General features: G+C 47.4%; 2 protein-coding genes across 3 annotated transcripts in view; one reads left to right on the top strand and one right to left on the bottom strand.

Moving 5' to 3' along the window:
• The window catches only part of LRIG1 (leucine rich repeats and immunoglobulin like domains 1), a 121,511-nt gene extending 97,729 nt beyond the window's left edge, over nucleotides 1–23,782 (top strand). The window contains exons 9-19 of the mRNA XM_003410003.4: nucleotides 749–829; nucleotides 6,205–6,276; nucleotides 7,105–7,176; nucleotides 11,121–11,284; nucleotides 18,221–18,541; nucleotides 19,957–20,238; nucleotides 20,747–21,166; nucleotides 21,665–21,790; nucleotides 22,393–22,539; nucleotides 23,133–23,417; nucleotides 23,523–23,782. Of these exons, the coding sequence (XP_003410051.1) occupies nucleotides 749–829; nucleotides 6,205–6,276; nucleotides 7,105–7,176; nucleotides 11,121–11,284; nucleotides 18,221–18,541; nucleotides 19,957–20,238; nucleotides 20,747–21,166; nucleotides 21,665–21,790; nucleotides 22,393–22,539; nucleotides 23,133–23,417; nucleotides 23,523–23,782 (2,230 nt within the window). The remainder of the gene's footprint in view (nucleotides 1–748; nucleotides 830–6,204; nucleotides 6,277–7,104; nucleotides 7,177–11,120; nucleotides 11,285–18,220; nucleotides 18,542–19,956; nucleotides 20,239–20,746; nucleotides 21,167–21,664; nucleotides 21,791–22,392; nucleotides 22,540–23,132; nucleotides 23,418–23,522) is intronic.
• A 1,605-nt stretch (nucleotides 23,783–25,387) lies between these two features.
• SLC25A26 (solute carrier family 25 member 26) overlaps nucleotides 25,388–27,513 on the bottom strand; it is a 152,726-nt gene continuing 150,600 nt past the window's right edge. For both annotated transcript variants that reach the window (XM_010590068.3, XM_010590067.3), the window contains one exon: nucleotides 25,388–26,287. In XM_010590068.3, coding sequence (XP_010588370.1) covers nucleotides 26,170–26,287 — 118 coding nt within the window. In that variant the 3' untranslated portion in view covers nucleotides 25,388–26,169. The remainder of the gene's footprint in view (nucleotides 26,288–27,513) is intronic.

Below are 27,513 nucleotides of genomic sequence, written 5' to 3' on the forward strand. Positions count from 1 at the left end.
GTGTGGTGTTTGCCTGGGGGCTGTGACCTGCTGCTGGAAGCTGAGGGAAGGAAGCTGATTCACTGGCCTTGTGATTGCACTGTTGGAGGAGACTGGGCTGAGAGCTTGGCCTCCTTCCTCCCATCCTGGCAAGTGGGTCACAAGCCTGACTCAGCGCCCAGATGTCCTCCATGGCTCAGGCAGTGCCTGGGCAGGCACTGTGAGGAGATGGGGGCTCTGGGTCCAGGCCCGCTTCTAGCACAGGAGGACCCCTCTCTCGCTGTCCCTTCCATGTACCTGGCAGTTTCTTGGTCCCGTCTGGAAAAGGTACTCTGGTTAGTGTGAGAGCAGACAGGGACCTTAAGGAACCCTTCAACCCTTAGGGCTGGTTTTTGGTGCCAAGGCCAGATGCACGCACTTGGGGTGGAGTATGTGCTGTCTGCCCCCCCCCCCCGCCCCCGCCGCCCCTCCCCGGGTCACTGTGGCCGCCTGGGAAGCAGCAGATGGAGGCCTGAGGAAGCTTCATGTGTGATTAGTGTCTGCTTGGTTGGAGGCCACACCACAAGGTGTGGGCAGAACTGGGCCTCCCGTAGGGCAGCGGTCTCACTTGCCTTAGCTGTCCCGGTGCAGCTGGGCATCTAGAATGCACGGAGATGTTTTCAGCTTCAAAGTGGAAGCTTCCTGGAAGGCTGAGCCCCCTCCCCCCATGTTGAAGAGTGAACTGAGAACTCAGACCGAACAGTGACCTTTCTGTCTGTCTTCTCTCCAGGGACCTGGACCATAACGAGATCTCAGGCACAATAGAGGACACCAGCGGCGCTTTTACAGGGCTCGACAGCCTGAGCAAGCTGTGAGTATCTCCTGTGGGAAGTTCCAGCTCTGGTGAGGGAGGTGGTTTTTTGGCTTCCTTTGTTCTGGGCTCTGCAGGGGGATGGCTTAGGGAGAACAGTCTGGATGAGAAAGAGGGAGGCACCCCACCTTCTGACCGGGCCAGTGGTCCCCCTGCCCTGGGCCTTAGTTTCTGTGGGGCCAAAGGCCTTGTGGCTCTTTCTCCTGCTTAATGTGACTGACATGAAAGCAGCCGGATTTTTTTATTCTTTGCACAAAGGAACCTTGCCCTCAGACTCAATTTCTAGAAGTGTCTGAATGGTAACTCTTGATAGTTTTAAGGCTCTCTAAGTATTTTTGTCATCAATTCTAATCTTAAACGGAAACACTCATTACCAAGGATAATAGTAACAGCTATTTTTATTTAAGGTTTTGGGTTTTTTGTTCTTTTTTCTTCCAGCACCTAGGACGTGCCAGTTACTCTGCCAGGCACTTGTATGTGTATATTGTAACTGTTGTGTCTCACGAGGGCAGCCCCTACTATGTTGCCTTTTTATAGTTGAGGAAAGCGAGGCCAAGGAATTTTGCCCACGACCACACAGCTAGTTAGCAGCCAAGTCAGGATTCCTGGCTCCACAGCCTGCGTTATTTCTCCGTCCTACCATGGTTCTCTCTGCGTCTAGCCCCACCGCTCACCCACAGAACATAAAGGAGTTAGATTGTTCACTGTGGATTAGCCACTCAGAGGAGACTTGAAGGGATAAGGTGAACCAGACAGTCCCTGCTGTGGTCTTGGGGTCCCAGGGGTAGAGAGCAGAGGAGAGCCCACCTGCCCCCCAAGTGCAAATGTAAAGTGTTTTGAGAGCACCAGGTGAGCTCAGGACACTAAGAAAGCTTGTCGGGGAAGAGCCTTCTTTGTAGAGTCAAAGCTTCGGATGTGTTTGAAAGGTGTGGTTTTTCACACCTGTGATACTACAAGGTACCGGTTAAGAATAAGCTGTTTTAGCTCTGGGAGGATTGGATTTCTTCTTGAGGAGTATCCTTCACCTATCAGTCTTTTCTCTTTTTCTTTTCAGGACCTGCCCCTCCCCCCCACCCTCAGCCCTTTAACCCATACACAGCAAGTTTAGGGAGAGCCAGGAGCAGCAAGGCCTGGCAACCTAGGCCTGTCACTAACAAGAAGAGCTACAAGCTTGGAAAGGGGTTCAAGTCCAACCCCTTGCTGTCAAGTCGATTCTGATAACGGCATCTGTACCTTACTGATGGGAGGTGGCCGGGAGGTCGACAGCGTGGCCTGGCTTCTGGAAGGGCCTGTCCTTCCCCTAGAACTGACTTAGGACCAGCGTTCTTGGCTGGTTCAGGAGGCTCCCCCCCGCTCCCCCCACCCTGCTGACAGAGGGAACATATGTGCAGTGTGAATGGCTCTGAGGACCGTGGGTGGCCCAAGGCTGCCTTCCTCATTGCCTGCTGTCTGTCTTCCCTGGCGTTTCCTCCTACCTTGCCCCACTGCACCAGACTCAGCAGTTCTGTCTGAACCCCCAAGAAGACACTGCAAGTCCCCATTTTCCTCCCTTGAGTTATCTGGTTTGACATGCACGCCACTAAAACGGGTTTCCAAACGGAGTAATCATGAGAGTCATCCGAGAACTTGTTAAAATACAGATTCTCAAGCCTTAGCCCATCCAGCCCTGCAGAATCTGAACCTTGGCCTAGGGGCTCCGCACATGTTTGAAAAGAGAGAGCGAGACAGACACACAAGCATACAACTGGGGGAAATTGTAACTGAACAATAATAATTCCTTAATATTAAATATATGTAGTCAATTATTTTAGGTATTATGATGTCATGGTTATGGTGCAAAAAAAAATCCTTCTTGGGTTAAAAAAAAAAAGACAGGATACCTGTGATTTGGATTCCTCAGAGTGCTCTGGGTTGGGGTGGGAGGTGGTTGGAGGTAGAGATGAGACTGGGGCGGACAATGGCTGTAGCTGTGCCGTGGGTACGTGGAGCTTCATGGTACTCTGTCTACCTATGATGGTGTTTGAAGTTGTCCACGTTAAAAGAGGAAATAAAAGGCAAATGTTTCCCTATGGTCCTGGTGCACAGCTCTGGTTAAAAACCACTGTGCTTGGCATCGGTCAGTGTTGAGTAAGCGTTTGTTGAATTAAGAAGAAAAGAACAAATGCGGCTCCTGATCTCCTCCCCAGCCCAGTCTCCTCAGAGCTTTGCTGGCAAGCGCTGTTGCACGGCCAGGACTGGGAGAAGGCGCCACAACACTGTACTGCCCTGTTTTTGTGGGCCAGGACCCAGTGAGAAGTGGGGAGCATGTCAGCATAGAGAAGGGCTGCCCCCTAGACTTGTCATGTCTGATGAATATATCCATCCTGTGGAGACAGCATCAGTGTTGGGAGTCCCTTCAATCTGACGTGGGCTTGCCTTTGAAGAGCTTGAGGGGCTGGTATTCAGTGATCTACCTCAGAGTGGGAAGGGGAAACTTTCTGGCTTTCACTGAGTTTAAGCTAAAGGACCTGGGGTCCCTCCCACCACACGAGAGGCCAGACCTAGATTAAAGTGTTCTCCCAGAAAGGAAGAAGAGAGCAGCAGAGCCATAAAAGGCCTCCTTCCGTGAAGGCTGGGTGGATGGCGCCTTGCCCTTAATGTTTCCAGCTGCTGCACACAGCCATTTTGGATAGTTCTTCAAACTGGAGCTCGCGACAGGGCAAGAAGGCTCCTAGCCCCTGGCAAGTTGCTTTCTTCTCCCTAGCTTGCCTGTGACAATTGTGTTCCCCACTCCAGAGGCCCCAACTCACAGCGTTTATGAAGCACCTGCTGGGCCTGCACAATGTTCCGGAGTTAGTATGTGAGGAAGGAGGCAGAATTCCCGGGCCCCAGAGTAGTGGCAGAGAGGAGCAGTTAGTCATCTGTGTGCCATGAGTAACACAAGTGCCAGCCCTGTGGTTCCTGTGGCATTCTTTGGGAGGGAGGGGATTGGGTGCACACAGGAGGCGTGGTGAAGGGGGTGCTTGGGGAAACGGGCAGAGCTGGATTATGAGGCAGAGCCTCCACTTCTGCAAGGTAAGGGCCTGAGTAGGTGCCCCGCCTTGGCCAGTGGGTGGGACGGAGCCCACAGAATGGTATTGATTGTTGAGGGATGGGGGAAGGGTTGTACATGCCATGGCTACGCTTAAAGACATGAGGACTAGGACTGCCTCAGCACTCCGCCCCCAGTGCCCGCTGGGCTTGCTTCAGCAAGAGCTGAACAGGACTTTGGGACCCCTTTGCTGGGCCGGCCAGGAGGTGTGTGACAGAGTTTGATAGATGACGTCCCCGGGTCCCTATCTGCTCCAGTGGTGCTGAGGAGTCAGTCAGGCCAGCTGTCCCTTCCCTGAGGGCCTCGGTCAGGTGCAGCCAGGTCTCACCTACCCTCCGTAACATGGACAGAACTAGTGTCACACACAGCTCCCTTTTCCCACACAGCAGCCGTTATCAGAGCCGTCAGCTTGAGCTCAGCCCGCAGCCCCCACATGTCTGGGAGAACCTAAGGACCTATTTTAACCCACCAATCAGGACAGTAAAAACCCATCACTGTTGAGTCAACTCCTACTCAGTGACCCTAGAGGACAGAGTAGAACTGCCTCACAGGGTTTCCAAGGCTGTAATCCTTTCCACAGCATAATTGAGGGTATGCTTTATTGGTCTCGTCACTATTAGAAATAACAGGCTGCTCTCATTGTAAAAAGGGACAGTGTGACTAATATTTAATGGCAGCTTTTTCCTGGATCTGGCTTATGGGCAATTTCACCAAACAGTTCAGTGCGTGTTTACCAGGACCGGGAGCACAGTGGTCCAGCCCAGGGCATCTGAGGAAGTGCAGAAGTCGGGGGTTCCGAGGCCAGCTTGGGATAGAGTGCCCGGTGCTGTCCTTGGTGGGCTGGTTCTACCGTTAGGGAGCATCCGTTAGCACGGTCACCAGGTTTTCTGTGTGTTTGGTTTATTTGTTTTAAAATGAAACTTTCAGATTGAGAGAGGTTGTGGAAACTTTCAGGATAAGATTTTTTTTCACGTCACACAGACTGCCTCTGAGGGAGAGAACAGCAAAGGGATCTTTGGCCTTTTTGCCCCTTCACCCTCCGGAGGCCGAAAACAGAGCGGGCTTTGTCTGAGGCTGCTTAAATGGAGGACCTGCGAGAAGGAAGGGGTCTGCTTCTGATGAAATGGGGGGTTGGGGGGCCCCTCTGGCACGGCTGCCCCGGGAAGTGGCTTTGTAGGCTCACAGCGCTCTGGGAGCAGGTTGAGAAAGTGCGTCTTTGTGTGGCCCCGTCACACTGGCCCACCTGTTCCACTGGGAGCCTGGCACTGGCGGCTTTCCTGGTACTTACCTGGGGGAGTCCCGCAGGAGCCCTTTCCCAATGATGTTGGAGCCTGGGGCTCCTGTGGCAGGCGATACCTGGAGCTGGAGGGAATGCTGTGGTCCTGAGGTGGGAGGAATTGGAGCCTTGTTTCTTTTCATTGCCAATGTCCAGCACACACTAGGTTCACCCCTGTAGAGAAGCAAACTGTCCTTTTGGTTACACAGCCCTGCGTGATGCAGGGAGGCAGATTTTGGCTTCAGAGAAAACACTTTTTTCAGGTTGGGATTAGAACTGTGTTGACGCAAGAACCCCCTTCTCGTGGGTGTGCAATCCAGGGGAATGGGCGTTCAGGTAACGTTGGAGGTTGACTTTTGAGGATCCTTGGACCTGGCATTTTAATGAACCTCTGGCCCACGTATAAAATCCAAGGTCTTGTTAAAGAGGCCAGAGCACCCCAGCGTCTCCTGCAGGCCTCGAGGAGGCCAGTGTGGGCCTCTAGTGCCAAGAGCTACAGAGCCATCTTGATGGACGCCTGGTTTCCTGCCTCTTTCCTTGTATTTGTTGGGCACCTTTATCCCCAGAATTCAGTGTTCAGATTGGGCAGCAGTTTTCATTACCCGCTCTGACTCTGGTTCTTCTCCCTGAAGCAGGGAGCAGCCTCCTCTACTGTGAGGCCATTGCTAAACTTTGCCCCTCCCCACCCCCTTGGGTGGTCCTTGAAGAAGCCTGGGCTGGACAAGGTGATTTCCACTTAACATCGCAAAGGGCCTTTTTAGGCAAGACGGTGCATGCAATTCCAGCCTGTCATCACTGCTAAATTCTAATAAAGATAAAAGTGTTTCATTTCAGAAAGGGGAAGGCCTGCATACTTCAGACCCTTAATCTCAGCACAGGTCAGATTTCCACCTGCAGCCCACAGGAGAGGCTAATCAGATAGCACTACCCTAATTATCTGTTCTCTTTCTTCCAACCCTCCCTGGTCCACCCCTCCCCCCCCCCCCCCCCCCCGCCCTCGTCCCGTTTCTGGATGTTTGGAAACTGCAGGACTCTGTTTGGAAACAAGATCAAGTCCGTGGCTAAGAGAGCGTTCTCAGGGCTGGAAGGCCTGGAGCACCTGTGAGTATCTTGCCAGACCTTCCCCGACCCACAGGCCTTCCAAATGCGACTGCTGGGGAAGTCTGCTCGCAATTTAATCGCATCTTTGTAAACCGAGAAACAGGCTATTTGGAAACGCCAGCTGCTTCCTTCTCATTATAAGACAGCTTTAACTTTGGCCTCTATTTTGCTGATACCAGGAACAGTTACAGAACATATGGCCGTTGGTGTGCTCCCAATTAATACAGTTGGTATTTGGAGAAATACCTTCCTCCCTTGGCCTGCCTGCTGCTCCATTGCTCCAGACTCCTTCACGGGCGGCATTTCCACCACCACAAGGACGGAGTATGCTGTGCCACCAAAGCAGCTTAACCGTGCTGAGTGCACACTGGATTTAACTGGGAGGTTTTCTCTGTTGTAGCTGCCTGAGACCCTGGGAGGAAGAGGACAGAGTGGCCCTGAGTCACTCATTGTTGCCATCTGGGGCTGGTGTTTGTAGTACCTTATTCTAGTTTATTTCTTCATTGAATCCAGTTTGACCGTAACCCTGCTGGGAAAGCTTTGGCCTGTTGACTTGCTGAGCAGGCCTCAGCCTCAGTTTGAAGCCGCCCTTAAAGGGCCTTGGTTCCAGAGTGACTCCATGTGTTTGTGTCAAAATACGTGAAATGACAGCCACCTAGAGCAGAATTAGGACACAGGAGTCTAGCTAGTACCTGTGGTTCATCTTTCAAACCAGGGCTGTCCTGAAAAATCCCTAGTGCCTTGCCTCACATGCATGTCATTTAAGGGATGGCTGACCTTGAAGGTACCCAGGATTTCTGTGCGTAAGAGAATTACATTCTTTTTCAGGAACATTGGCGAGAATGCAATCCGATCTGTCCAGTTTGATGCCTTTGTGAAGATGAAGAATCTTAAAGAGCTGTAAGTTCCTGGGGTTCTGGGGCTCTGACTGACATGGGTGGAGAATTCCAGAGTGAAAAACTCCCAGGCCTGCAGTTATGCCTTTTTTTACATGATAGCTGTGACTGTTTATAGTTGTGAGTTAAATTACCTTTTTAAGAAAAAAATGCCCTGTTGGGACGTACTCCGGACCAGGGGTTGGCACATAGTAAATATTTTCAACTTTGCAGGCCATAAGGGCTTGTCACGACTACTCAGCTCAGCTGCTGGAGCAGAGAGTGGCCATAGACGATATGCACATGAGCGGACATGGCTGTGTGCGAATGAAATCTTATTTATAAAACTTGGCAGCAGCAGCAGGCTGCATGTAGTTTGCTGAGCTCTGTTCTGTTCTAGATGACACGACATGAAATAAACTTCTGTAAAGCGGATAATCACTTTGGTGACGTCAGGGACAAACATTCATCTTTTGAGTTTGCTTAGAGCAAGGAACCTATATTGAGAGGGGCTGCCTTAAGGAGCGTGGTGGGCTGTGAGTGAGGCAGAGAATCTGTGGGTGGTTAGAGCTGAAACAATGCCCAGCCCATGTGCGTATGTAAGGTCACTGTGGTGAACAGTGGTCATGGTGGCATCACCGACGTTGACCCTGGTCTTCTGGTGACAGGGCTATTGGACCTTACCTGTATCCTAGTCTCCGCAGAGTGGCTAGTCTGGGTGTCCGATGGAAACACTCAAGTTTCCTTTCCTTTTCCTATACGTTAATCCATTCTACATCCAGTGTAAGCTATGGCCATAGTACTGATTCCTTAAAGGTGTGACTTTGGGTTCTTCTGAGTGCTGACAAAATGGCAGATGCCAAAGAGTGGCCATCTCTGTGCCCTGAGTAGGGAAGGGGCCAGGCGGAGGCTTGGTTCTGCCTCAGCAGTCCCTGTATTGCAAACCTGATCCCGGCCCCTGGTGACATTCTTCTGGGTAAGTGGGGGGAAAGGAGGTGGTCAGGTCTGTCAAGGTGTAGCACTTTTTCTTAGAAAGGTCTTGCCTGTAGAACAGGATTGAGGAATTTTGTGGCTGGCTCCATGGAGCTTTAGGGCTCTGCAGAAGGTTAAGTTCTGGTACTTCTCCTTTCTTTCAACCTCATTAGTTTTGCTTTTGTCTGTTTTGGGTAATACTTAATGTGAAGAAAGGATTCCATAGCTCTGATTCCAGGGAAGAGGGAAGAAGTGATTTAAGACCATTTTTAGAAGGATGGACAGATGGACAGATAGGTGATAAAGCTAGTATAGTAAAATGTTAACGGTAAAATCTAGGCAGTAGGTACCCGTTCCTTTCAACTTTTCTATCTGAAGTACTGATTTAACGAGAAGAGAGTATTTGAGAAGGAAGGAAAGGTAAAGATGGTTTCCTTTTGGCCTCCTAAAAATTCAGTTTTCCTGAGACAGTTTTCTAGCTGGGAAGAACCAGGCCCTTCCAGAAGCTTGGACCCCACGATGCCTCTGCCTGGCTGTGGAGGCTCAGTCTTGGTCTTCTGCCTGGGTTTCCCGTCAATCTCTGCATGTACCCGGCTGTGGCTGGCTCTGGGCCCAGGCCTCAGATGGGAGAAGATACGGTTAATTCCACTTGGTCATTTTCTTCCCTCATTGGATTGAGGCAGGTTGTGTGCCCACTTAGTCATCCTCTGGGTAAATTTCCACAAGTGATGATTAGAAACACACTTTGAGTTGGAATCATGAAAATACACAACATGAGCCAGTGGAGTATTGGAATGGCTGGAGGTGGGGGCCGTGGGAAGGCAGAGCCTGTTAGTAGCTGAAGAGGCTGTGCTCTTAGCGAAGGGAAAGTAGCAAAGCCTTGGGGTTACTCACGGTCCCTGCTGTCTAGTCTTTAAGCCTAGCCCGTATGTGTGGTGGGGGGTTGCCAGTGTGTCTGTTCTAATGCTTCTCCATCTGTGCTGTTTGTTGGTCCTAACTCGGTCTTTAGGAAAACCCTCTCTCCAGGTCAAGCCTGCACTGTTTTTCTAAGGTCTGGTCTCCTTTCAGTTTGAGGTGGGTTTCATTGGGGGCAGGTGAAATCCTCAAGGCTGCCAGGCCCAGCAGATTGACTGTGTGTTACAAGGATGAACTTTTTTTCACACATTTCTAACCAAGGACAAATGTCAAATTTGTTCTCCCCCTTTTGTTCCTGTGGCTCTAAATATTCCGTGTCACCACACAAGTCTCACAGTGATGGCCTAGTATCTTCCTCTTGGATGGTCATTCAAAGTACTGAGCCTTTCCTGCTTGACTACAACAGAAAGCGGAGTCACACCAAATGCCCTCTTGATGGGGAATCAGGTGCGTCCAGCAGTGAGAGAGCTCCTTTTGGCTCTTCACCTAGGCTGATGAGTTCTTCAGAACCTGACAGCTGCCTGCTCAGCCACCACACAGAGCTCAGTCCTGGGAAGCTGCCCTCACGCTGAGTGAGAATCTGCCATTTTCCCATGTAGCCCCAACAGCCACTCTTCCACAGGGCAGCCTTCCAGATATCGCTAAGCAGAGAGCTACTTGCCCATCAAATAAAAATACAAGATCTAATACTGATTTTAAGGTCTAGTATGGGCAAGAATTGCAGTTCCAATGGCTTTGAGATAAATTATTTCAGCCTCTAAAAAAGCACTTTCCAAAATTAATAAATGAAAATGCTTAACTTATCTGGGAGTGACGAGGAACAGCAGGAAAGAGTAGATTTTACTTAGTCAGCCTTGGATTATCTGGCTTAAGACTCGTTTCCCCTTGCTGTTCAATAGGTTGACAGTGTCTTTGCTCCCTAGAAGGCCAGAGTGAAGTGGAAGAAAACAGAAGCCCAGTCCACTTGGTTGCCTTGTTGACTACTGATGAAAATGGCAGATGGAGAAAGGAGGCTGTTGATACAGTATTAGCTCACGTGGCATTTTGGGAATTTCTAAGCATGCTGGCACCCCCTTTAGTTACCATGTGCCATAGACGACAGTTTATTACAGGGAAGCCTGTGTATTTTCTTTCTGGGCCCTTTTCTTTGTCATGGGTCGGCCATCATTCTTCAGCTCACAGCCTTGAGGTCTTCCAGGATCAGGCAGCTAGACTCTTTGGTTGACTTATCTTCAAGTGACTCCTCAGGAAGGAATGTCCGCTGAGATGGCAATTCTGATTTCTGTTTAAAAAGCTTATCCTCAGTTGCTGAGAAATGAAAAAGAAAATATTCTCTGTTTTGGTTGGAGCTGCACAAAACCGAAGTTGTGCATTCTCATGCTCCCTGGGCAGTGGCGATTAACTCTCGAGCACTGTTGAGGGAGCGGAGCTGGAGTCAGCGGGCCTCCCGAATAATGCTGGTGTGCAGACAAATACACAAACAAGAGGGAAGCACGTTGGCCAGGCTTACATGTGGAAGTAAGAAAACACACAGCTTTGCCAAATCAAAAAATAGCAGCCGTGTAGGAAAAGAGCCCTTCTCAGAATTTATTTCAGAATTGAGATCAAAGTTTCAGTCCAAGTAGCTTATTGGGAAAGTGGGGAAAAAAACAGAGAGGGGACAGTGCTGGCTCACCACGACTGGACATGTCACAGGCCCAGAAAGGTAAGAGAATACTCCCAGGGTCACAGAAGAGCCGTGTTTGCCTGAAAACACGTGTCACCTCCAGCTTCCGCTATGTGTGGTCCCTGCGCCAGCAGCATCACCTGGGATCATGTTGGAAATGCAGAGTCTTGGTTCCGCTCCTGTCCTTCTGAGTCAGAAGCTGCATGTTAACAAAGTCCCCAGGCAGGGTATGTGGGCTGCTCTGGGTCATTGGATAGGAAGTGTGTGAAAAACCATCTCCCCATCCAGCTTGTGGCGCTCACGGTAGACACTGATTGAGGTGCAGACGCTGATCAAGGTGGTCGGTCGTTCCGTGGGCTGAGGAACATCCCCTCTTTGCAGTCACACTCAAGCCTCCACTTCTGTTTTTCTTTCAGCCATATCAGCAGTGACAGCTTCCTGTGCGACTGCCAGCTGAAATGGCTGCCCCCGTGGTTGACCGGGAGGATGCTGCAAGCCTTCGTGACGGCCACCTGTGCCCACCCACAGTCACTGAAGGGCCAGAGCATTTTCTCTGTACCGCCAGAGAGTTTTGTGTGTGGTAAGACAGTCTCTGGGACTTTTTTCATGAAGGGCAAAGGTCAGGAGGAACTCTTCATTATGGGAGTGCTTCTGGGATCGGAGTAACCCCAACCCATGATTACAAATCAGCTGCTGGATGCAATTTATTTCCCACTGAAACCACACGTAGTATTTACCGTACAGTCGCCTCATTATGTGGTTCCGGGGGTACATGCATTTAATCAGAAGGGAACACGAGTCGGTACGGTTACAAATCACAGTCATCAGTGACAGGAAGGTGGTTCTGTTGTTTCAAGGGGGCTCTGGTGCCCGGGTTGAGCTGTGAATTTATTCAGTGTATGAGGCTGGGGTTTTAATGTGTGTCTCTTTCCAGCCCCAAGAATGAAAGGTTAAATGCAGGAAGAGCGAGTCTCAGGAGTACAGTTGCTCTAGTAAAAAAATTCCTTGATGTTGACTTACGCTCTCGCTGTTTCTCCAAACCACTGGAATCTCCTTGCAGCTCTAAATTCCTTTCCCTTCTGATTGGCTAAGACAGCTCTTGCCATCCTTTGACCAGGGGTGTCAGGAACCAGGTTTGGTTCCCCAGCAAATGCTGAACAGCTGAGAACGCACACGTCTGCTAGCTCAGAGAGGAAGGACGACACCTCTTGGTCAGGAGGATGGGGTCACAGGAGGAATTTTGAGTTCTCCTGTGTTTTCTCTAGGGCAGGAGCTAGGCTGAAATTCCCAGGCCTGACGTGAATGGCTAGACATGTGTGAGTCCCTGACGGGCGTCACCTCTGAGTCCAGGGACCCAGCCGTGATGGTCCTAACCAGAGCTCACCTCATGGTTACCACGACCCTGGTGGCCCACTTCTCTGTCTCTCTACTTTTTGGCCATAGCGATAGCCACACACCCACCCGCCCCATCACCACTTCTGAGAGCAGGCTTGCCTACCTTTCTCTGACCCATGGCATTGGGAATTCATAAGGACACTATCAGCATGGGAGTAGCCTTCCAAAATGAGCTTTTCTTACTGATCAGTCTTCAAAAAAAATTGCCATCGAGTCAGTCGTACCTGACCCATAGCGACCCTGTATGGGGCTTCCCAGGCTGTAAAACTTTACAGAAGCAGACTGCCACATCTTTCTCCCGAGGAGCAACCAGTGGATTAGAAGCCGAGCACTTAACCACTGCACCACCAGGGCCTAAATGTTTTAACTATAAAACCGTGGATGAGTTAAGGCCAGACGTAGATCAAGAGAGAGACTAAAAGTTATGTATGGTAAACAGGGTAGCCGTAGCTGGGTTTCCTGAGCTTCCTGGGGATTGGGCATTTTTAATGATTTTGCAGCCTCAGGGGCTACAGAAGCTGTCCCTAGTGATTGGGTACCTGGCCCTGGGGTGATAGGACAGGCATGTCGTGACCCAGGAGCGTGTGAACCCGATAAGGGGAGTAGTTGAAGAGTGTTCAAGAAGGAAAATGGACCTGTCTCTAGCCAGGGCCTCAAAACTGGGCCAAGACAACACCTTTGAGGTACAGTATATTACACTGAGGCTACACACAGCTCCCATCATCTAGGCACAGAATGGCCGTGTGATTCTCTGTTCATCAATACCTGGTCCTTGACCAATCAACTGTTTCTAGAGCTGTCTGCAATTCAGCCTCCTTGCCCCTTCGTCCCCCTTTCCTGCCATAGAGTGTAGGCTTTCCCTCTGTATGAGCCAAGGTGGGTTCAGCTGCTGGACTTTGGCATAACGTGCGATCCCATCCACATGAAATGTCCAGAACGGGGACCTCTGTAGAGGCAGAAGGTAGGTTAGTAGTTACCTAGCACTGGGAAGGAGGGGAGGAGAGGGGATAGTAAAGAGCGCGGCATTTCTTTTTGAAGTGATGAAAATGTTCTAAAATTGACTGTGGAAACGGTTGCAGATCTGTGAATATACTAAAAACCGTTGAATTATACGCTTTAAAGGGGTAAATTTTCTTGTATATGAATTACATCTCAATAAAGCTGTTTGTTAAAAAAGTAATATAATTGACATGCCATAAAATTCACCCCTTTATAAAGTGTACAATTCAGTGGTTTATTAGAATATTCAGGAGTTGTGTAACTGTCACATTATCTAATTTTAGAACAGTTTTCATCAACCCTAAAACAAAGTCCATGCCTTTTAGCAGTCACTTCCTATTCTCCCTGCCCTACCTTCTGTCTCCGCTGGTTTGCCAATTCTAGACATTTCATATAAAGGGAATCACATTATGTTTGATCTTTTATGACTGACCTTGTTCACTTAGTGTGAACAATATGTATCAGTATTTCATTCCGTTTTATCGATAAATTCTGTGTCATCTATTGATACACCACATTTGAGTTATCCATTCATTAGCTGATGGGTTGGTTCCACTTCTTTGGCTATTATGAATAATCCGAAATGAGCATTTGTGTGTAGGTTTTTATGTAAATTCTCATGGGTATATACCTAGGAGTGGAATTGCTGGGTCGTACGGGAAGTCTGTTCTAACTTCGGAGGAACTGCCAAACTTTCTGAAGTGGCCGCACCATTTTACATACTCACTAGAAGTGTATAAAACTTCAGATCTCTCCCCATCATGCCAACGCATGTTATCATCTTTTTATTTTCGCCATGCTGTTTTTTAGTGGGTGTGAAGTAGTATCTCATTATGGTTTTGATTTACACTTCTCTTTTTAGTAACTAACGATATTGAGCATCTTACCATATGCTCAATACGGACACATGTATATCTTCTCTGGAGAAATAGCTATTCAGGTCCTTTGCACGTGGTTTAATTATATAATTTAACTTTTAATTGTTGAGTTAATGCCAGGCTACCATTACTGAATGTTCTGGTCAGTCTGTAGAAGAATCCGAATCAGAAGGGGGACATGGAGAATTTCAGATTCTCAGGGAATCTAGCATTTTTGGAGCCATGTAAGCTGGATGAGTCCCTGACACTATTGCTATGAGGTTAACTTTAAACCAAAAATATTCCCTGAGGTCTTCTTAAAACCAAGCAATAGTTCAGCTTAACTATATAGGAATTCTTTGTATATTCTAGATATCAGACCATTAACAGAAATATGATGTGCAAATATTTCCTCCCATTCCGTGAGCTTTTCACTTTTTTGAAACCCAAAAAGTTTTTACTTTTGATGAAGTCCTATTTGTTTTCTCTTTTGTTGCTTGTGCTTTTCGTTTACTATCTAAGAAACCATTGCGTCAGCCAAGGTGACAAAGTTTAATCCTGTGGTTTTTTCCTTCTGTTCCTAAATTTGTTGGATTTAGTCAGATACTTTGTCTGCATCTGTTTTGATGATCATATGTTTTGATTTCTTCTGTTTATGTGATGTATTAAATTGATTTCCTTTTGTTGAGCATCTTTACATTCCTGGGATAAATCCCACTTGCTCATGGGATATAATCCTTTTTATTTGTTTCTGGATTTGGTTTGCTCTATTTGGTTAAAGATTTTTTTTTTTTTCTTTTTTTGGGTTTTATATTCATAAGAGATGAAGTTTTTTGGGGGGTGTGTGTATGTGATGTCTGGTCTTGGTATCGTGGTAATGCTGACTACCAGAATTAGTTGGAAAGCATTTCCTCCGATTCCGTTTTTAGGAAAAGTTTCTGAAGGACTGGCAGTAGTTCTTCCAATGTTTGGTAGAATTCACCAGCGTAGCCACCTGGGTCTGGGCTTTTCTCTGTGGGAAGGTTTTAACTAATTCAATCTCCTGTTACATCTATTCAGATTTTTAATTTCTTCTTCCGAGTAAGTTTTGGTAGTTTATTTTTCTGGCAATTTGTTGGCACACAGTTGTTTATAGTATTCCCTTCTTCTTTATTTCTTTTTACTTTTGTAAGGTTGGTAGTAATGTATCCCCCTCTTTCATTCCTGATTTTAGTCATCGGAGCCTCCCCCGCCCCTTTTTTTGGCCACTCTAGCTACAGACTTACTGATTTTGATAATCTTTTCAGAGAACCAACCTTTAATTTCGTTGATGTTCTCTGTTTTTCTATTCTCTTTCATTTATTTCTGCTATAATCTTTTATTATTTCTTTCCTTCTGCCTGCTTTGGGTTTAGTTTACTCTCCTTTTTCTAGTTTCTTATAGATTATTAATTTGAGATTTCTTCTTAATATAGGCAATTTGCTGCTATAAATTTCTAAGCACTGCTTTATCTGCATCCCAGAAGTTTTAGTATGTTGCGTTTTTGTTTTCATTCATCTCAAAGTATTTTCTAATATCCCTTATGATTTCTTCTGGTACTTGAAGGAGTACATTATTTAATTTCTACAAATTAGTTTCAGTATTCCTTCTGTTAAATGATTTCTAACTTTATTCTATTGTGGTTGGAGAAGATTCTTTGTAGATTTCAATCTTTTTAAATTTACTGAGACTTGGTTTGTGGCCTAACATATGGTCTTAGAGGATATTCCGTATGCATTTTAGAAGAATGTATATTCTGCCCTTGGTGGGTGGAATGCTGTAGAGTCTGTTAAGTCTAGCTGGTTTAGAGTGCTTGTTGTTCATGTCTTCTGCTTCCTTGTTGATTTTGTCTAGTTCTGTCCATTATTGAAAATGGAGTATTGATGTCTGCAGTTACTGGATTGTCTGCTTCTCCCTTCAATTCTGTCAGTTTTTGCTTCATGTATTTTGGGATTTTCTTGTCTCTTTGTTTTCTTGATGGATTGGTACTTTTATCATTATAAAATGTTATCTCTGGTAACAATTTGTGTCTTCATATAGACACTCCAGCTCTCTCTTGGTTACTGTTTGCCTACTTGTGTTCTCAAATCTAAAGTCTGTCGTCTTGTAGGTAGCATATAGTTGGGCCATGGTTTTTTATTCATTATGTCAATCTCTGCTTTTTGGTTGGAGTGTTTAATTCATTTATGCTTAATTAATTACTGATAAGTTAGGGTTTGCTATTCATGTTCTATATGTTTTATCTTTATCATTTAATTTTTCCATTACTGATTGCTTTTGTATTAAATAGGTATTTTCTAGTGTACCATTTTAGTTCCTTCGTTGGTCTACTGTATTTTGTAAAGTTATTTTCTTGGTAGTTGCTATGGTAGTTATAATTAATATCTTAATGTAAAACAGTCAGTAGTATACAAAAATTTTGCTCATAAAGCTCCATTTCCTCCCTCCCGTTTGTTATTTCATCTTTATACATCATAAACCCACCAGAAGTTTTATAATTATGGCTTTATGTAGCTGTCAGCGAAGCATAGGAAAGAGTTACAAATATGTGTTTGTACTGTCTTTTATGCCCACCTATGCAGTTAGCTTTAATGGCATTATTTCTTCACGTGGATTGGAGTTACTGTCTGGTGCTCTTTAACTGCAGCCTGAAGGACTCCCTTTAGTATGCTGTGTAGGGTAGATCTGATAGTGAGGAATTCTCGCAATTATTGCCTCTCTGGGAATATTCTAATTTCTCCTTCACTTTTGAAAGAGATATAGAATTCCCAGTTGACAGTCTTTTTCTTGCAGTGCTTTCAATATGTCATCCCACTGTCTTCTCACCTCCAAGGTTTCAGAAATCAGCTATTAATGTTATTGAAGATAAATCCCTTGCGTGTTAACGAGCCTGTTCTCTTTTGCTGCTTCCAGGATCCTTCCTCTGTCTTTTGATAGTCTGACTCTGATGTGCCTCGGTGTGTATCTTTGAGTTTATTCTATTTGGATATTCTGTTCACTGAGTTTTTCGGATGTGTACATTAATGCTTTTCATTAAATTTCAGAATTTGGGGGCCATTATTTCTTCAGATATTCTTCTCTTTTCGAGTCCCATGATTTGTGTTACGTGGACTCCCATTATTTGTATATTGTTATGCTTGCTGGTGTCTCACAGGTCTTTGCAGCTCTGTTCATTTTTCTTCATTCTGTTTTCCTCAACTGGCAATTCATTTCTTCTGCCGGCTCAGTTCTGCTTTCATGTCCCCCAAGTGGATTTTTCATTTCAGTTATTATACACTTTTAACTCCAGAATTTCTATTTGGTTCATTATATAATGGTGAAAACCTGTTCTTTTTTCCTTTAATTCCCGTGGACATTTCATTCACCTGGTTTTCCTTTTTTTGGGCTAGCCTCTTGTTTGCCCTAACTGGTATTTCTGCCTGAAGCATCTATATTGTTAAACAATGGCTGCCAATTGTTTTCTGAGTCAGGGCAAATAACTACCAGCCCTGTGAATGGGCTGCTACTGCATAGGTCGCATGGTGACAATTCCCTGAGGATAGGGCCTTTGAGGGGTACTCCATACCCATTCTGTCTCCCTCAATAGCAGCTAGTTTCAGGTAGTTTCAGGGCTGCTGTAGAGCTGTGGAGAAAGGAGTGGGATCAGGGCAAGTAAAGATGCCACAAAATTAACATTTCTTATTGAGATTCAGCCTTTTTTTTTTTTTTTTTTTTTGAGTCAGTGCTCCATGGATTGTAGTAAACCTTTGGTTACTTTCTAGAATTCTGAAAAGGATTTTGACCATTTTTGCTAGGGTTCGTTGCTTTTATCAAGTACAGAGTTTTGGAGGTCCTTTCTGGGCTCTTCTGTATATAGTTCATACCTTCCTTTTTTCTGTAGTAACGGTTGTGGGTCCGGCCTGTGCAGCCATCTTTGTGTAAGAGCCTTTTTTGTAAAAGTCAGTAGGTAAAGCCGGTTGTAGTCTTCTCAAGGAAACTGCTGGCTGGTTTGATAATTTAATATTGTTAGGTTAATTTGTAATCAAGGACTGCTCGTGGATTTTTCATTGGATAAGACCACATACCCATGGTACAGCTTCCTTATGGTGCTTAGTGTAGCGCAGAACTCACAGGAACCCTGAAAGATTGTTATCATGGGTGTTTTACCTGCTCACTCTTTGATGCAATTTCTTGCTAGTTTGAAGAGAAACCTGATCCCTCTGTGTACTGAGAGCCCGTGTGACTTACATCTGGTCCTTTTCCCCCAGATGACTTTCCAAAACCCCAGATTATCACCCAGCCAGAGACGACCATGGCTGTGCTGGGCAAGGATATCCAGTTCACGTGCTCGGCAGCCAGCAGCAGCAGCTCCCCTATGACCTTTGCCTGGAAGAAGGACAATGAGGTCCTGGCCAACGCTGACATGGAGAACTTCGCCCATGTCCGCGCGCAGGATGGAGAGGTGATGGAGTACACCACCATACTGCACCTCCGTCACGTCACTTTTGGGCACGAGGGCCGCTACCAGTGCATCATCACCAACCACTTTGGCTCCACCTACTCACACAAGGCCAGGCTCACCGTGAATGGTATGGAAGTGCTATCTTCTGTTACTCTGGTGTCAGATTCTTGTGAAGCCACACTCATGACTGCTGTCTGTTATCCGTGTAGAGATGGTTAGGACAGGAGACACACAAAGCTTCACTGGGAGACTGTTTTCTGGGTGTGCCCCACAGCAAGTTTTACAGATTGAAGGGTTATTCTCTCAGAAGTTTTTTTTTTTTTTTTTGGTGACTTTTTCACCCAGTTACGTTAAGTCAGGTTGTGGGGCTGAGCCTTGTAGTTTTCTTATCCTCCATGAGCCCCTGGGTGGTGTGTACAGTTTAAGCGCTCAACTACTAGCTGAAAGGTTGGCAGTTTGAACCCAGCCAGCGGCACCTCAGAAGACAGGCCTGGTGAGCTGCTTCCAAAAGGTCATAGCCTTGAAAACCTAGAGCAGTTCTACTGTGCACACATGGGGTCACCTACCCCACTAACTAGAGGAGCCCTGGTGGCACAGTAGTTAAGTGCTCAGCTGCTAACTGAAGGGTTTGCAGTTCGAACCCACCAGCTACTCCGTGGGAGAAAGATGTGGCCTCTGCTTCCATATAGATTACAGCTTTGGACACCCTGTGGGGCAGTTTTACTTTGCCCTGCAGGTCTTTATGAGCCAGAATCAACTGGATGGCATTGAGTTTTCTGGGAACCCCCATAAGCTAATGGGATTTTCCTGATTGTTCAACTTCTGATGACAAAGCTAGCATAAAGGTCATCAGAAGAGTTAGAGCTGGCACGCTTCCAGCCTCCTCAGACCACAGAAACACATTCTTAGCCACACTTCAGCTGGCTGTCTTGGCGTATTACGGAGAGAGTTCTCACTGTTGCTTGAAAACTCAATGGTTCGACCTTGATGGGAACTGCGGTGACGTACCATTCTCTCGGGGTGAGGGGTGGGGAGGATATTCGCGAAAAACGAGCTCACCAGATGCATGGTTTCTGCCTGTGTGTATAGTAACATGGTCCCAACACCACCTCCCACCGCTGTTTTTTCAAGAGGGAAGAGCAGCCCCTGATGGAGCAGATACCTCTTTGCCAGGCTTTCTGCTGGTGGGAAGGCGGGCAGGCATCAGACCTGGCATTGATGAGGTGCCCTTGGAGAGACCAGTTACCATCTGAGGTAGAGCAGGGGAATGTTTCTTAGTAAGGCCTCGTGCATGAGGAGCTCACAGCTGACGGCGTACGAGAAGAGACTGACGGAAATGCTCCCCTGTGGTGGGGAGACCATTGGCAGACCTTGGAAACCCACTGCTCCCAATTCCAGGGGCGGATGTTCCTGGTGGCAGCAGTCAGCCACAGGCAGACATTGGCATGGGAAGGTGGTGAGGGGTGGTCTAGCTGCTGGAGGATTTCCTGGTCTCTGCGTCTAGCTTTCCTGAACCTGACCCTGTATCTGTATGTTTTGTAGTGTTACCATCATTCACCAAAATGCCCCACGACATTGCCATCCGGACTGGCACCATGGCCCGCCTCGAATGTGCTGCCCGGGGCCACCCCAACCCCCAGATTGCCTGGCAGAAGGACGGAGGCACAGATTTCCCCGCTGCTCGGGAGCGACGCATGCACGTCATGCCAGATGATGACGTGTTTTTCATCACCGATGTGAAAGTAGATGACATGGGGGTTTACAGCTGTACCGCCCAGAACACTGCCGGCTCAGTTTCAGCTAACGCCACTCTGACTGTCCTAGGTTCGCCTGTTGATACACTATGTGCATGTGGGAGGGGGTTCTGAAATTGCACAGATGCCGAGAGGAAAGGTTGTCCACCCGCTCTGTGCAGCCTGCGGTGGGGAGGTGGGTGTGGGGGGCTGTTTCTACTTTGCTTAAGATTGTCTTGATCAAATGGCTCAATCTCTTAAAAATGATAGGCAGTGAATTGAGAGTCTTCATTCAGAGCAAGGGTTAGGCTTAAACTTTAGTGAGAGCTGCCCTTTGACCTGGGCAGGAGGGGACTGAGCTCTGTCACTGGACAGCCTGGAAACAATAGAAGCCTTTCTGGCCAGAGGTTGGCCAGCCCCCAGAATGCCTTTTATGATTTAGTCATTGTGTTAGAGGCTCTTCTGAAAAGCTTGCCACTCTGATACAAGATCTTACATGGCATTTCACTGGGATGCTGAACTGTCTTTTATCCACAAGGCAGATCTGTAGCACATGGGGCCTGCAGAATGACCGTAAGATCTTCACTGACTTCTTGCAGAAACTCCGTCCCTGGTGGTGCCTTTGGAAGACTGTGTGGTGTCTGTAGGAGAAACAGTGGCACTCCAGTGCAAAGCCACCGGGAGCCCGCCACCCCGCATCACCTGGCTCAAGGGGGACCGGCCTCTGGGCCTCACTGAGCGGCACCACTTCACCCCAGGCAACCAGCTGCTTGTTGTTCAGAACGTGGTGGCAGAGGACGCAGGCAGATATACCTGCGAGATGTCCAACGCCCTGGGCACTGAGCGAGCTCACAGCCAGCTGAGTGTCCTGCCCACGCCTGGCTGCAGGAAGGACGGGACCAGCGTGGGCATCTTCACCATTGCTGTGGTGTGCAGCATCGTCCTGACCTCTCTGGTCTGGGTGTGCATCATCTATCAAACCAGGAAGAAGAGTGAGGAGTACAGTGTCACCAACACAGGTCAGGCTCTTGGGAGGAGGACAAGCAGTGACATTTGTCAGGCTAGGTCCAGAGGCTTTGTCAAGAATTTCATTACGTTCAGTCCTGTCAAACCTTTGGGAATGTGGAGGCACTCTGGATGGCTGAGGCTTTGGTCCCATCGGCACCATTTAAACTTTCTGGAAGTTAGTACTGAACGGGAGCACTGTCGTACACGAGTCTGGGAGGAACTCTGGTTGCACACAGGTCTGTGTGTCGTCCTCGGGCCACGTGTGGCTTCTTCCTAAAATGCCTTTACGGTGCTGTCTTCTGTTGGTTCTGTCTTTCCTGTCATCCTCTGTTTCATGGACTCAGCAGCAGTCTGACTGAGGGAGGGTCAGCAGGCTCCATGAGGCAGCGGCTCTGCACAGCCTCTGTGGCCATTGTCGGGTGGGTCCCTGATGGTGGATACATATCTGCATTTCTTGTCAGAGGGCTGGATTGGGAACCCTGGCATCTGACTGTCTTGTCTCTTTGCAGATGAAACCATTGTGCCGCCTGATGTCCCAAGCTACCTCTCTTCTCAGGGGACCCTTTCTGACCGACAAGAAACCGTGCTCAGGACCGAGGGTGGCCATCAGGCCAGTGGGCACATTGAGAGCAATGGTAAGGCCTGAGTATCAACAAAGCAGACCTGACATAACTGTCTCCAGGGTAGCTGCCTGGCGTTAGACCAGGCACACTCGGTGAATCAGAAGGTTGCACGACAGAAGGCTTCAGTGGTGGTTTTGTTTTGAACTCATCCTGAGCACCCTTCTGCAAGGTTTAAAAATCCTGTCCCCAAGAAAGTCCCTATACTGGGCTCAGTTTCTGCTAGCCAAGACAGGTAGGATTACCTGGAATAAGAGCTGCAGAGGACCTTACAGGGTATGAAACCAACCCAATCCTCGTATAGGGGAAGAGCCCAGGTCTGCTCTGTGCTCCCAGCTTTCTTATACTACAAAGCTCGCACCAAGGTGAGGTAGTTGGGGCTGTGTGGAGCCTGAGCAGAGTCAGGGTTTAGCCTGTGAGAACGCTTATCTCACAAGGTTCTGAGTGCTGACAGGCCACCTGGTGGGAAGGAAGTAGCAGAAATTTCCCCCGCTGGACCCTTTGAAGGTCATTTTTTAAAAATGACTGTGTTCTAGTGGCTTTGTCCGCACTCCTTTAATAAGGCTTATTGTGGAACGTATAGGCCCAGAGTTCTAACGGTGTGGCATCTATTGCAGGTGTTTGTCCAAGAGATACAGGCCTCTTTCCAGAGGTCGACGCTCATGGCGTTGCACGCATACAGCCAAAGCTCTGTGTGGGGTATAATAAAGAGCCCTGGAAAATGACAGAGAAAGCCGAGAGAACCCTTGGACCACATAAAACAGGTATGAAATGCTTTCATCAGGAAAAATATTTTATTCTCAAAATCAAACGGAAAGGGAGCTATAGTATTGGTCTACGATGATGTCAGTTTTGTATTCAGCTATAAACACAAAGCTCTGTGTTTGGCTCACTTTTAATTCCAGAATTAGATGTGTATGAAATCTACAGTATGATCAGTCAGAGTGTAAATTTTATGATTTATAAGCAAGTAAAATAAGGGGCAAGGCTAAACAAAACAGAGAATCTTAGTACTTTTTCCCCAGGGCTATCTTGAGACTATTGAGACTGAATTTCTAATTGCTTGGAAGACTCTTGATACGACATGGTACCTAATTCAAATGGGATTGTTTTTCTGGGACTATATTCTCTGAGTAAAAATTAATCTCAGAACATGTAAATGAAGTCCCTGTTCATCATTAGTGGCTTGGTGTTGCCCTGGTCCTCCTGTGAGTGCACGTGGCAGTGTGGAATACTTGTTAGTTGATGTAAACGGGGCTTTCACCTTGCAGCAGTGGAGGGAAGGGCCTGCTCCTTTGTGTATGGACAGAGACATGGATGGCAGTGGTTCTGACCCGTCTTTGGCTTTGTTCTCCAGAGCCCAGTGGCCCGGTTGTATGCAGTGACTGCAGCCCTGATGTGGCCAGCTACTCCAAGGAGCAAGCCTTCCACCCTCAGCCTGCATCCAGGGACGGTGTACAGCCAAGTACAACAAGCAGCCAGGAGTCCAGTCGGAGTGACCGAGAACATTCTCCGCATCCCCCAAGCAGTGGGACTGTTGATGGGTCCCGTGCCAGTTGCAGGGGTTCCCTCTACCCCAGTAACCATGATAGAATGCTGACATCCTTGAAGAAAAAGCCAGTGGCACCTCTAGATGGAAAAGGTAGCTTTTTATTGCCTACTGAGGCATCACTAGTAGGTGGGTTGGGACCCACTTAAATGGTCAGGGCTGGTAGAGGCATCTGACATGGCCTCTGTTTTCTCGTAGGAGGTTCTTCTCGGACTTTAGCAAGGCGGTGTGAGCCAGACTCCCTAGACCTACAGCCTACATCCGCACTAACTTCAGCCAATCCTGAGCTTATGGAAGCTGCCTCAGACTTTCCCGCTGTCCCCAGTGAAGCTGAGCACTTGCTTCTTTCCAACGGGCACCTCCCCAAGGCATGCGACTCCAGTCCTGAGTCCACACCACTGACAGGCCAGCTCCCCAGGAAACGGAGTGTGCCGCTGTTGTTTGCACCAAAAGTCTAGGCTTTGTCTACCTCAGCCCTCATCTATCGGTCTCATATAGGAAAGAGGCAGGAGAGGCTGTGAGGAAGCTTGGGTTCGAGCGTCAGTGAGTTGTATATAGTTTTAACTTCCATGTGGAGTATCAGTAGTTCAGAGGACTTGCGTCTGAAGCACAGAAATGCAAGAGGCTATTGTGTACAAAAGGCAGAAAAAGTATTTGATACCATTGTACATAAGAGTTTTCATATATATTATATATCTTTTACAGAGCCTATTTTGATCTTTAGTGCATGGTTAACAAAAAATATTGTACATTTTTGGCAATATTATTTTTCATATCAGGTTGCTGTTTAATTCGGGGAGGTTGGGATAGCTCTGTGCCTTAACGCATGAGGGGGATTTCTAGAAGCTAAAAACACATTTGCTCCCAGTAGTTGGGGTGGGAAGGGTCAGACTCCTAGGGTGCTTTACAATCAGAGCGCTCGCTCCTGAGTCGGAAGTAACCTCTCGTCAGTATTGCTCACCTGTGGGCGCTCCTCCCTTTCCAGCCCAGAGGTGCACGTGTCATTTGCCTGTGCAGTGAAGGACTTTTTGGTTTTTCTTTAACAAGCAGAGTGAGGGTGTTAATCCACTGCAAGCAAGTAGTCAGAAAATGACGCACTGCCCGCTGCCTTTGATGCTCACTTTGTGATAAAAGCAGATGTGGTCTGGTATCAGTCAGTTGTCATTTGAGGCTTCTTCTTAAGATAAAGGCTGCTGGTGTTGATACCTGTGGATTTTTCAATAGTGATGTTTTAGTTTTGCCGATATGATGAATATTGCATTGGCCTTGGGGGATAAAAAAGGATAAATTTCTTCCTTTTCAGGGCTCGCTTATTTCTACTGAGAACCCCCAGAGCAGGCCTGTCCATGTCACCCCCTCACACAGACAAAATTGGGCTTGGACTGCACAAGAGGCAGGCCCTGACCTGGGTTCTGGGTCTGTTTGCACATTTTGGACCCACAGCTCACCATCTTGTGAGTGCCAACGCGAAATTCAGTAAAAATCAAATTGAAACAAATAAGGTCCTTAAAATCTCAGAAAGCAAGCTCCTTTGGCAAAAAGCTGAAGGTGGGTATTGACAGAATGGGTTACCTGTTTCAAAAGGTAAGCACGTTCAGTTTTTTCCTCAACACTTCACTGATTGTTACTGCCACAAAATATGTGAATCTGCTGCTTCTGAGAGGCAATGTGAAAGAGGAAGTATTACTTTTTATGTACAAAGTTATTTATTTATAGAAATTTTTGGTACAGTGTACATTGAAAACCATGTAAGATATTGACGCATCTAACAAATGGCACTGAAGTGTCTTTAATAAAGGTTCATTTATAAACGTTGGGCGTGTGATTGGGGTCCTTCTTCTAGGTACGTTAACCCCCAGTGCTTTATCCCGTTGGAGTCCAGAGTATCCCTTACAAATCCAGTCAGCCTGCCTTTAATTACTTTTTTCCCAAAAAAGGAGACTCGGCGCACACGACCGCTGCAGGGAAGGGCTTACCCAGCACTGCTAGATGCCTGAGGAGATCTCTCCCTTGGAATTTTTCTAAACCTGGAGCTTATTAGTCAAGTTCTAAAATCTCACAGTATGGCGGCCTTCCCATCGCATCCCTTTTATTTTCAGTGTTGAGCTTAAAAACTCCAGGCACAAACCTGCCGAGGAAGGAAGCAGCACACTGTTCCCAGAGCTGGCCAGGGAAGAGAGCTCTGGCTTCCCCAGAGGGCCCACCATGCCCGCTGCCCCCCAGAAGCCAGCTGGGCCCATCTAGTCACTTGGGCAGCAAGTGCTTTCTTTCACACGCCACGTGGGCTGCTGGACACTTCTCTGTAAAATAATACAATCATCTGTTCTTTCAGTGAAATCTGACGGTAATTAAAAACGGCAGCCAGGTCACCCAGAAAGAATGCTTGCTACGCACCTGTAGATCGTTCTTTTTAAACCAAGTTATAAGCTTACACAACAGGACTTAACCTGGGGGTGAGGGGAACACACACTAGCCATTTTTTAGAAAGTTATATCCATCTCTGCCTTCTGCTGCCTCCACTATCAGGTGGCAGGAAATGAAGGCTCAGCTACAGATGAAAGCCCTGAAGGGCCTGGCCATTACTAAACTTGTTTATTAAAGGGTTCTGAGAAAACGGTTCAAAGTACTGCTTGGGACATAATTCGTCTTTTCTCTTTTCTAACTTTCTGGCACACAAGCTGATGACTTCCTGCCGGCCAGCCTGTACCGTGGGGGACACATTTTCAGTGTGGTCATCTTAGCAGAATTGGATTTTAGCGCTGTGTTTTGTTCAGACGGCCGGACAGCTGCAGTTCTCACAGCAGTCCCCGTTCTTTTAAGAAGTGGACGTCGGGCTGCCTCTGATTCACGGGCGCTCTCTGCCCAGTTCCAACAGCAAGCTGCGTGTTTGGTCATAAGCACCAAGAAAGATGAAACCTCCCAGACTGATTGCTGCCATTCGAGGGAAGACACCTGCAAATAATCTAGAAAAAAGCAGGGGGAAAGATCTTAGTTTGTGTGTGTAAAAAAAAAAAAAAAGTTTTACCAAATTCCAGTACCACAGCTCGTTCAACTCAACACACCATGCTCATTAAGCCCCCACAGCACTTACAATGTGCTTTTCTTCTTCGTTAGAATGGCACTAAATTACATTCCCGAGTAGGCTTGTTGACGTTTGAGCCCAGCTGTTTGCTGGCTAAAGTGGCTAAATACCAAACAGCTTACTCGTGAGCGCTCAAAATTAAGTAGCGACTCTCCCAACAATAGTTCTTTTTAAACCTTCCAGACCATTTTCCCCCATGCAACCCTGTGAGATGATGTTCCCATTTTAAAGATGATGAAATCAATTTTTTAAAAAGGAGTCAAAGGGCTTCTAGGTGAGGCTGCTAGCTTTTCCTGCCCTGAAGTCTATGGTGGTCTCTGGTGGTGGTCCTGTGCAGCAGGGGAGATTTCTTAGACATCCCTGCTGCTCCTCTTGGTGACTCCTTTGCTGTTTTCTTAGAGACCCCCCAATGTGATGCCACAACAGGAAGTCAAGTCTCCACAGATTGTGTTTTCTCTTCCCCTAATTTAAGGACAGAAACAGCAAATGAGCTGCAGCTGGGAATGGAACCGCCTCCAGGCAGGCTTGTCTGCAGCACCACACAAGGCCAAAAAAACCAAACCATCTGCCATCGCGTCGATTCTGACTCACAGCGACCCTATAGGACAGAGTAGCACTGCCCTATAGAGTTTCTAAGGAGCCCCTGGCGGATTCGAACTGCAGACCTCTTGGTTAACAGCCATAGCACTTAACCACTACGCTACCAGGGTTTCCAAACAAGGCCAGTCAGCATTAATGTGGCAACTTTGTAATAATCAAAGAAATGGGAAATAAAAAAACAATGAGATTTAATGCCCTTCAGTATTAAAGATGCTAAAGATGAAAGTGGGAGCCATACACATCAGTATTACCGGGAACGTAAGAGGGGAATTCATGCTTTAACAACCCTCCCATAGCTATGTACGGGGCCTGTGCAGAAGCGACGCCACAGCCACTAAAAACAAGCTATGTACAGGTGTTTGTTCAGGGATGTGCATGGTGGCATTGCTGGTAGCAGAAAAGTGCCAACAACCCACCCACAGTGAAGTAATTATGGCCCAGCACGCTCGCACTGGACGATTATGGTAAGAATGAGGTAGTCCGTAGGTACTGACATAGAAAATACAC

This window comes from Loxodonta africana, chromosome 22, assembly GCF_030014295.1.
Source record: "Loxodonta africana isolate mLoxAfr1 chromosome 22, mLoxAfr1.hap2, whole genome shotgun sequence".
In the NCBI taxonomy this organism is placed as follows: Eukaryota; Metazoa; Chordata; class Mammalia; order Proboscidea; family Elephantidae; genus Loxodonta; species Loxodonta africana.